This window comes from Ranitomeya imitator, chromosome 7 (assembly GCF_032444005.1).
Source record: "Ranitomeya imitator isolate aRanImi1 chromosome 7, aRanImi1.pri, whole genome shotgun sequence".
NCBI lineage: Eukaryota > Metazoa > Chordata > Amphibia > Anura > Dendrobatidae > Ranitomeya > Ranitomeya imitator.
The window spans coordinates 183,295,283-183,306,215 of NC_091288.1; the positions used below are offsets into that span (position 1 = coordinate 183,295,283).

Genomic DNA, 10,933 nt, shown 5'->3' on the forward strand with positions numbered 1-10,933 from the left:
CCGGGTTTATCTGAGCCAGCGGGTATCCTCAAGGAAGGAGTCATTGTGTCTGCCATCTCCCCTGATTTGCGGCGGGTGCTGCAAAAATTTCACGGGAATAAACCTGATCATTGTCCAGCGGAGAAACTGTTCGTCCCTGATAGGTGGACTAATAAACTTATCTCTGAACATCATTGTTCGGTGTTGGCTGGTCATCCTGGAATCTTTGGTACCAGAGAGTTAGTGGCTAGATCCTTCTGGTGGCCATCTCTGTCACGGGATGTACGTACTTTTGTGCAGTCCTGTGGGATTTGTGCTAGGGCTAAGCCCTCCTGTTCTCGTGCCAGTGGGTTGCTTTTGCCCTTGCCGGTCCCAAAGAGGCCTTGGACACATATTTCGATGGATTTCATTTCTGACCTTCCCGTTTCTCAAAAGATTTCAGTTATTTGGGTGGTCTGTGATCGCTTTTCTAAAATGGTCCATCTGGTGCCCTTGGCTAAATTGCCTTCCTCCTCTGATTTGGTACCTTTGTTCTTTCAGCATGTGGTTCGGTTGCATGGCATTCCTGAGAATATTGTTTCTGACAGAGGTTCCCAGTTTGTTTCAAGGTTCTGGCGAGCCTTTTGTGGTAGGATGGGCATTGACCTATCCTTTTCCTCGGCTTTCCATCCTTAAACTAATGGCCAGACCGAACGAACCAATCAGACCTTGGAAACATATCTGAGATGTTTTGTTTCTGCAGACCAGGATGATTGGGTGTCCTTTTTGCCGTTGGCTGAGTTCGCCCTTAATAATCGGGCCAGCTCGGCTACCTTGGTTTCTCCATTTTTTTGCAATTCTGGGTTCCATCCTCGTTTCTCTTCAGGACAGGTTGAGTCTTCGGACTGTCCTGGTGTGGATTCTGTGGTGGACAGGTTGCAGCAGATCTGGACTCAGGTAGTGGACAATTTGACCTTGTCCCAGGAGAAGGCTCAACTTTTTGCTAATCGCAGACGCCGTGTGGGTCCCCGACTTCGTGTTGGGGATCTGGTTTGGTTATCTTCTCGTCATATTCCTATGAAGGTTTCCTCTCCTAAATTTAAACCTCGTTTTATTGGTCTGTATAGGATTTCTGAGATTCTCAATCCTGTGTCTTTTCGTCTGACCCTCCCAGACTCCTTTTCCATACATAATGTATTCCATAGGTCGTTGTTGCGGAGATACGTGGCACCTATGGTTCCATCTGTTGAGCCTCCTGCCCCGGTTTTGGTGGAGGGGGAATTGGAGTATATTGTGGAGAAGATTTTGGATTCTCGTGTTTCTAGACGGAAACTCCAGTATCTGGTTAAATGGAAGGGTTATGCTCAGGAAGATAATTCCTGGGTTTTTGCCTCTGATGTTCATGCTCCCGATCTTGTTCGTGCCTTTCATGCGGCTCATCCTGGTAGGCCTGGGGGATCTGGTGAGGGTTCGGTGACCCCTCCTCAAGGGGGGGGTACTGTTGTGAATTCTGTGGCTGAATTCACTCCTGTGGTCACAAGTGGTACTGCAGCTTCTGGGCTTCCTTCCTCAGGTGTTCTGGTGAGCTCATTAGCTGCTTCGTTACTTAACTCCACCTGATGCTGCTATCCTTGCTCCTAGTCAATGTTCCAGTGTTGGATCTGAGCTTCTCCTGATTGTTCCTGTGTCCTGCTGCTCTGTATAGCTAAGTGCTTTTTTGCTATTTTGTTGTTTTTTTTTTTTCTGTCCAGCTTGTCTTTTGTTTTGCTGGAAGCTCTGAGACGCAAAGGGTGTACTGCCGTGCCGTTAGTCCGGCACGGTGGGTCTTTTTGCCCCCTTTGCGTGGTTTTTGCTTTAGGGTTTTTTGTAGACTGCAAAGTTCGCTTTACTGTCCTCGCTCTGTCTAAGATTATCGGGCCCCACTTTGCTGAATCTATTTCATCCCTACGTTTTGTCTTTTCATCTTACTCACAGTGATTATATGTGGGGGGCTGCCTTTTCCTTTGGGGTATTTCTCTGGGGGCAAGTCAGGCCTATTTTTCTGTCTTCAGGCTAGCTAGTTTCTTAGGTTGTGCCGAGTTGCCTAGGTAGTTGTTAGGCGCAATCCACAGCCACTTTTAGTTGTGTTTAGGATAGGATCAGGTGTGTGGTCTACAGAGTTTCCACGTCTCAGAGCTCGTTTCTTTGTTTTTGGGTATTTGTCAGATCACTGTGTGCGCTCTGATCGCTAGGCACACTGTGTCTCTGGATTGCCTTCATAACACCTTTCATTAGCAGACATAACAGTTGGGGACTGCATTATACTGTGTGTGTGGGGGACTGCACTATACTGTATGTTATTATTTTTGTCTGGTTGTGTATTTATTAGGGAGCTGAATTATACTGTGTGTGTGAGATTGCATTATATTCTGAGGGAGCGGCATTATACTCTAGTGGCACTGCATTGTACTCTTATTGGGCTGAATTATACTCTGAAGGGGCTGCAATATGCTCTATGATGGGACTACATTATACTCTATGAGGAGGACTGCAGTATACTCTGAGGGGGCATAATTGTACTCTATGAGGGGGCTGCAGCATACTCTGAGGAGGGCTGCAGTATACTCTGAGGGGGGCTGCAGTAAACTCTGAGGAGTGCTGTAATATACTCTGAGGGGGGCTGCATTTCACTATATGTACTATATGGGACCTGCATTATACTGTATTGAGGACTATCTGTACCAATCATTCTTCCACAGCCGTAAGGGTAGGTTCACACGGTCAGTAAACAATACAGGTTGGACACTGCGTACTTTTGCAGCTTCCAGATGTTACAGCATAGTGTATGGGATTTCAAGAAATCCCATGCACACCATGCATGCATAGAGGCCCGTGGCTCACCCACGGAGAAGGACATGCGTCGCGTCTCTCCAGACTGTAGCATGTCTATTTATCTTTAAGGAGACAGGAGCCTCAGCAAGGTAAATTTCACCCATATGATGTATTGGATGCGGTGAATCCGAACGGTTCAATGAACACATGCGGAATCACCTACATTCAATAGCCAGTAGCGGACATGTGCTGCATCCAAAGCGCTGCCAAGTACTGAACTTGGGAACATACCCTAAAGAGGCCGGGAAACAAGCATCAAGCGACTTCAATATTTTCAATCACGCTCATTAAGCTGCCTGAACTCAGCGCATGTAAATACAACAGAAATGTTTCTGTGTGATGGTGCAATATGTGAGCATTTGGGACACGACTTTAAACTTTTACCCAGGGCCCCACTTTGTCTAAATATGGCCCTGCTTATATCCAAGTTATAGATACACATCCGGTCTTATTACATATTGCGTCATTACATTGTTAGCCATATATAATCTGTATTTTAGCTGAAAGGAGGAATCGCTAGCCAAAAACACTGAGAAAACACATAACATATAGCTTCAAGCCTAAAATTGTCCGGTCCGCTGAATGAGGAGAAATTGACTCTTCTCTGCTCTATTTAATGGTGACTCTCACTGGGGCAGTTACCTGTAGGAACGTCCTCTTTGCACCACTCATCATATCGCACATCACGTTTTCCTTTCTCCATTATGGCTTCAGATTTGATTTTCTTCAGATATTTTCCTGGATGTCAAAGCTGTGAAAGTAATAATGTTAGAGTCACAGACAGAAGGAAAACTTAATTGGGATGATCTAGATGGAGGCTTTTACTACAAGCTCATGGGGCACTTGAGCTGCCAAAAGATGCCAACATCTCCGCCTCCTACAGTATATAACTGGGGCTGCCCTCAGTCAATGCGGCGGCGTGTAGTGATAGAAGCAGGCGTCACTGTAAGTAACTGCATTATGGCAAATTGATTTCCTTCATTATTGTGTCTTCACATTTCAGATGCACTAACATTTTTAATTTTCCATCATTTCAGGAATATTTTGTCTGGAAATGTTGTATTTTTGAGACACTATTTTTTTGTGAGGTTGGAAGCAATTTAGCAGTTTTTCATGGCATTCACTTCTGATATAAATGTCATGTTAGAAAAGTCGTTCACCCATTTTTTAATATTTACTTGCATCCTTGATGCCAATGCAGTTGAAAGCAATGATGAAGAAGGGAGCGTCAGCCATCAATCTCCCTCTGCGTCTGCCTTCTCAGCGCAGCAGGTGCAATAACATCTCTATTTTACATCCGCAGTGCAGACTGAAGAGCTCCACAGTGCTCGCTGTGTAGATTGGAGAAGTAGGGCACCGGGGAGAGCTGAGTATTTATTTTTTTAATGTAGGGATCAATTTACTGTATGGAGGACTTTGTGGGGCCATTATACTGTATGGAGGGCTATGTTGGGACATTATTCTGAATATAGGACTATGTGTGGCAAATTATACTGTAGGGATGAATATGTGAGGCTATTATAACGTATGGAGGACTATCTTTGGCCATTATATTGTTTGAAATACTTTGTGGGGCCCATTATTATTCTCTATGGAAGACTATGGGAGGGCATTATACAGTATGGAGGACAATATGGGGATATTATACTGTATGGATGACTATGTGGAGCCATTACACTGCATGGAGGACTATTTTGGGTCCATTCTACTGCTTGGAGGACTATGTGGGGCCATTCAACTGTAATGTGGACTATGTGTGGCCATTATACTGTACGGAGGACTATGTGGAGTCATCACACTGAATAGAACACTATTTCTTGCCCATTATATTGTATGCAGGACTCTGGGGCCCATTATACTGTTTGGAGGACTATGCAGGGATATTATACTGTATAGAGTACTATATAGAGTCATTGCTCTATATTGAAGACTATTTGATTCCCATTATATTATAATTAGTACTATGTTGGACCAACTATTTTGTATGGATGACTACGGGGGTTCCACTATACTGCATGGAGGACTATATGGGCCCATTGTACTATGTGGTTGGCTTTGTGGAGATCACAGTTGTGGCATTTATATATATATATTTATATATATATATATATATATATTCCTTATGAGAAAAGCAACAAGGGCACTCACCAGTCTTCAACGGGTCCCGCAGAAGCGCAGGCACAGCGCAAATTGGCCGTCGTCCTCCCCTGCTCACACGAGCTTCGGCTCCCTCTCCCCCGGTCATGAATTTTATCTGGAGTTGTCATTAATAAAGAAGTGACTTGTTGAAGACTGGTGAGTGCCCTCGTTGCTTTTCTCATAAGGATTATGTGGATAGAAGTCTTTCTTTCTGAAGGAGCACCCGAAGTCTAAAAGTCAGCGGCCTATGTATGAGTGACATCTACCCTGATTATAAGAAGTATATAGCAGGGTAAACCATCAGCACTCAGACAGCGGATGCACGCTCCAGGGTCCAAGGATCCAAATGGACAAAAACGTATAAGAAAAAAGAAGAGCAGCATCCATACCAGGTGATGAAAATCCAAAACGTATCTTTATTCTGCCATGGTAAAATACAACTTGACAAAGGCCAACCTGGCCGAAACGTTGTATTTTACCATGGCAGAATAAAGATACGTTTTGGATTTTCATCACCTGGTATGGATGCTGCACTTTTTTTTTCATCTACCCTGATTATAGTCTCGTTAACACAGTTGGATGAGGGACTGTGCCGCTTGTTTTTTACTTTTGCGGTAGTATTATATATATCTATCTATATATATACATATATATATATATATATATATATATATATATATATATATGTACGTACACACACACATGTGGAGCTAATAATGAAATACAACATTGTCTATATACTGTATTTTGAAGGAGAGGGGGGTATTGATGATCTCTTCACCTAGCTGATTTATACAATTTTTCAATGTAAATAACACAAAAATCCCCTGTTACTATTTGGATGCTGTAGTATAATATGTATAGCTAAAGAGAAAGGAGTCATTAAGGGAGATTCCCAACTTAGGTAGAACCCTGTATGAATGTAATGCATGTGAAAATTGGTCTGGAACCATGTGGAACTAATAATGGAACATAATATTCCTCCTTGAATTTAAACCCTGTGGGAATCGAAGCTGCTGATAATCTCCTCTCCTGGACGGTTTATGTAATTTTTCAGTGCCAAAAACCTGGAATCTCCTGGTGCTACGTGAATGTTGTAATATAACAGGTTTAGGTGCATTCCAAGTGAGGCAATCTGATGAATTGTAAATATCATTTAGGGCACGTGTCCCCAATCAGGAGTAGCAGCGAATTGGACGCGGGGCATCTGTTCTGCATCCAAACGATGCGTCCTGCATTGCCAGCACAGTGGTTGTGATTTATAGAAATTCCATGCCCACTGTGCTTCTATTTAGCTTTGCGTAAACTCACCCACAGAGCCGGTCTTTGAACCGCAGCACGTCAATCATCCACTGCGTAGTTTCACCCATAGCCATTCATTAGATGCGGTAAATGCGCACGGTTCAGTGAACACATGCGGACTTACCTGCGTGATTAGATCGCAGCATTTTAGAAGCAGTGAAAATACGCTATGTCCAAAAACGCTGCTATTTCCTGATAGCACATAGCCTTAAAAGCTCAAGAATATGCTTTTTCACAGACCTTGTAGTGCAGGCATGTCAAACTCAGGGTACCCCGAGGGCCACATGAGTAACAAGAGGTTGTTGCGAGGGCCGCACACAGCAGCTAATGTCACACACGTATTTTAACAGCAGTCATGAAAACAAGATATGAAGTAGTAATATGTAACAGCAACATATATTTGCAGTGCGCAAGAGCAACTAATATATTTAACAAAAATACAGCAATTAAAAACTAAACATTTATTTGCTATCATTTTTTGCAATCATTAGTGTTTTGTCCTGAGGCTTGACACCTCTTTGTGCTAACAATTATTCGTATATCAGGCTGAAATGACAACGCAGTGCCTACTTTGATCAAAGATGATAAGTGGTGATCAGTCAGCCTTGTTCTCTGAGAAGATTTTGTAAGTTTCATAAAAGAAAATAACTGTTCGCAAACATAGGTTGAACCAAACATTGCCATAATCTTTGTGGCAAACTTTTTAAAGTTGTTAAACTTTTCAGGAAGGTATGAAAAGAAACCAGGTATTCCCACTTCAAGATACTTTGCTCTGAGTGTAGAATCAGATTGTATTTCTAAAAGTTCCATCTGCAGGCTTTGTTGGGGGCGCATTGGCCATTTTATAATCAGAGTTTTCTGTGAAGAAAATTATCTGTTTACAAACTTTGCAAACACTGGATTTCTCTAGCCTAAGCACACAGCTTGCCAAAATGCAGTCCCCAGATGCTGTCGTTAAATCCAAATGGAGCAGTTCTGCCGGAACATATAGTAACGACTCCCCCAGCAGGTTTTATACAGATGGAGCTGTTCCACTGGCCAATATAGTAATAATTCCCCCAAAAGGTTATGTACAGATGGTGCTGTAATACTGGTATCTATAGTAACAGCACCAATGGCAGGTTACATACAGATGGTGTTCCACCAGTTCATAGAGTAATAGCTTTCCATTTGCATCACAATTATTTATAATCTGAGTGCTCACCCCTCTCTTTAATTTTTAATGGTTACATACAGGAGGGCCACTCACTTGCTTGGACTTTGCCTGTGCGGCAGTGGGTCCCTTCTTCCTCAGCACGGTCACAGTATCCCAGTCACTCTCAGCCACGACTCTTCCTCCGCTCACAACAAAACTGACTTAGGACGGTGATGAGCAGCCACGCGAGCCGCAGATGTACAAAACTCACAATCAGCACTTCCGGGTCGTCATTCAGGGAGAATTTAAAAGAAATCTGGCCCAGTGTTACACACTAGGTTTAATGTGGCACACAATTTGAGACAGGTGGCACACACAGCACTGGCACCGAAGCAGAAATCCCAATCTTAATCTCCCACTATTTTTTTTTCCAGGGAGAATTTAACAGAAATCTGGCCCAGTGTTACACACTAGGTTTAATGTGGCACACAATTTGAGACAGGTGGCACACACAGGACTGGCACCGAAGCAGAAATGCCAATCTTAATCTCCCACTATTTTTTTTTCCAGGTAGAATTTAAAAAAATTCTGGCCCAGTATTACACACTAGATTTAATGTGGCACTAAATTAGAGACAGGTGGCACACACAGGACTGGCACCGAAGCAGAAATGCCAATCTTAATCTCCCACTATTTTTTTTCAGGGAGAATTTAAAAAAAATCTGGCCCAGTATTACACACTAGGTTTAATGTGGCACACAATTTGAGACAGGTGGCACACACAGGACTGGCTCCGAAGCAGAAATGCCAATCTTAATCTCCCACTATTTTTTTTTCATGGAGAATTTAAAAGAAATCTGGCCCAGTGTTACACACTAGGTTTAATGTGGCACAAAATTAGAGACAGGTGGCACACACAGGACTGGCACCGAAGCAGAAATTCCAATCTTAATCTCCCACTTTTTTTTTTCCCAGGGAGAATTAAAAAAAAATCTGGCCCAGTATTACACACTAGGTTTAATGTGGCACTAAATTAGAGACAGATGCCACACACAGCACTGGCAATGAGGCTGAATTGCCAATCTTAATCTCCCACTATTTTTGTTTTATTTATGAGAGAATTGACAAGAAATCAGGCCCACTGTTAGACTGTATGTTTTCTGTGCCAGAAAATGAGACACAGATGCCACACACAGGACTGCCACTGATGCAGATTTACCAATTTTAATTTGCACCCTTTATTATTTTTTTCTTCAGGGAGACTAGTGAATAAATCTGGGCCCCTGTATTAGAGTATATTTTCTGTGGCAGAAAGTGGCTTGAAGAGATATAATGAAAAAAAAGAAAAGGGACTGTCCTACAATTACTATCTCCCTGCAGTAATCTCAGCAAAGTATGGCAGGCAGCAATAACAAGGAGTGGACTGCTGCACAAAAAAGTCAAAAGTGTGGACAAACAAACAAGATAGCTGTGCAGAAAGGAAGGAGCAACAGGATTTGTGCTTTGAAAAAAGCAGTTGGTTTGCACAGCGGCGTACAAACAGCAATGCAGCTATCAGGGAGCCTTCTAGGGCAGCCCAATGAGCTACAGCGCTGAGGAAAAAAAAAATGTAGCCTCCACTGTCCCTGCAAAGAAAAGGTGGTGTTGGACAGTGGAAATCGCTACAGCACAAGCTGTTTGGGGGTTAATGTACCCTGCCTAATGCTATCCCTGCTTCTGACGAAGCGGCAGCAACCTCTCCCTATGCTCAGATCAGCAGCAGTAAGATGGCGGTCGGCGTGCACGCCCCTTTATAGCCCCTGTGATGCCGCAGAAAGCAAGCCAATCACTGCAATGCCCTTCTCTAAGATGGTGGGGACCAGGACCTATGTCATCACGCTGCCCACACTCTGCGTCCACCTTCATTGGCTGAGAAATGGCGCTTTTCGCTTCATTGAAACGTGACTTTGGCGCGAAAGTCGCATACCGCATGGCCGACCCCACACAGGGATCGGGTAGGGTTTCATGAAACCCGACTTTGCCAAAAGTCGGCGACTTATGAAAATGACCGATCCGTTTAGCTCAACCCTAATAATGACTCTTTGTTTTTCCCCTAAAATTATAACAATCCCTCATTGTGTCGCCTTATAATAATTATCCTCAGTGCCTCTTTATTGTAATAATGCTCCTGAGCAGGGGTGTACATAGAAATAACAGGCCGCACATAGAAAAAGTCCTATCACGTCACAGTCAAAGAAGAACATATCTCAAACATTTAAAGAAATAGAGAAGGTTATGTATTGCAGCACTTAGGGGCTTCAGCAGGGGTAAAATAACTAACTGGTCTTACTTTCTATGATACCCCTTTCATGACCTGCGTAGAGTATTATGCCTCTACAAAGTATGAGGACCCCACACAGTATGATGACTCCATAGCACATAAAGTGTGATGTCCATCAAAACCACCCGTACAGTGTTGAGGACCTCACAGCCCCCATACAGTATGATGTCCCCCATAACCATCCCATACAGTATGATGGTCACCACAGCCCCCAACATAGTATAATGTACCCCATAGACCTCCAGACAGTATAATTTCCCCCACAGCCACCTCACACAGTATAATATCAACCACAACCACCCTACACAGTAAGATGGTCCCCCCACGCAGCATGATAGATGCCCCATACACTATGAAGATCCCCTATAGTCCCAATACTGTATGATGGTCCCCCTACAGCCCCCTATATAGTATGATGGTCCTCCAACAGCCCCCTATCTAGTATGATGGTACACCCCACAGCTTCTTAAATATTATTATGGTTCACCTCACAGCTCCTATGCAGTATGATGGTAGCCAAAACAACCCCCATACAGTATGATGGTTCACATAATTGCTCCCTATCTAGTATGACGGTCCACCTCACAGTCCCCTATATAAAATGAAGGCCGTCCCAACAGCCCTCTAAGTAGTATGATGGTCCCCCCAATAGTACACTATATAGTATGGTGGCCCACCGCACAGCCCCTTATATACTATGATGGTCCATCTCACAGAGCCCTATATACTGTGATGGTCTCCTATAACCCCCACAAATAAACAAAAAAATCCCTATACTCACTTAATCCAGACACCTCATTCTCTGCAGCATTTGACTCTTCTATCCATTCTCGCAGTGGATGCTGGAAGTGTGATGCAGTGACATCATTGTGCAGCGCCCCAGAGACCTGGTCGTTGCAGTATGATGCTCTGCCACTAAAGGGAGTGATGGTACATCTGATGCCACTAAAGGAGTTCTTCTGACCAGGTATCACCAGCACACATTACACTTCACACTCCGGCCACTAGGGGGAGAAAAAGGCTTTATTTATTTATTGGGCCACTCCTCACATTGGTAAAACTAGGGGTTGGGGAGGAAGTTAGTCAGAAGCTGACTGGGTTGGATTCAGGCAACATCCCTTGGCAGGGGGTGTTGCAGGGAGAAGACACAGGGGTCCCTGTCAGGCGTGGGAACCTTTGCACGTTTTGAAGGGACTATGTCCAAATCT

The 10,933-nt window shown here is 43.7% G+C and overlaps 1 protein-coding gene across 1 annotated transcript in view; it reads right to left on the reverse strand.

Moving 5' to 3' along the window:
* LOC138646127 (oocyte zinc finger protein XlCOF22-like) overlaps positions 1-4,065 on the reverse strand; it is a 66,645-nt gene extending 62,580 nt beyond the window's left edge. Inside the window, exons 1-2 of the mRNA XM_069735591.1 lie at positions 4,008-4,065; positions 3,472-3,567 (exon numbers count right to left, since the gene is read on the reverse strand). Of these exons, the coding sequence (XP_069591692.1) occupies positions 3,472-3,567; positions 4,008-4,065 (154 nt within the window). The remainder of the gene's footprint in view (positions 1-3,471; positions 3,568-4,007) is intronic.
* Between the last annotated feature and the right edge of the window lie 6,868 nt (positions 4,066-10,933).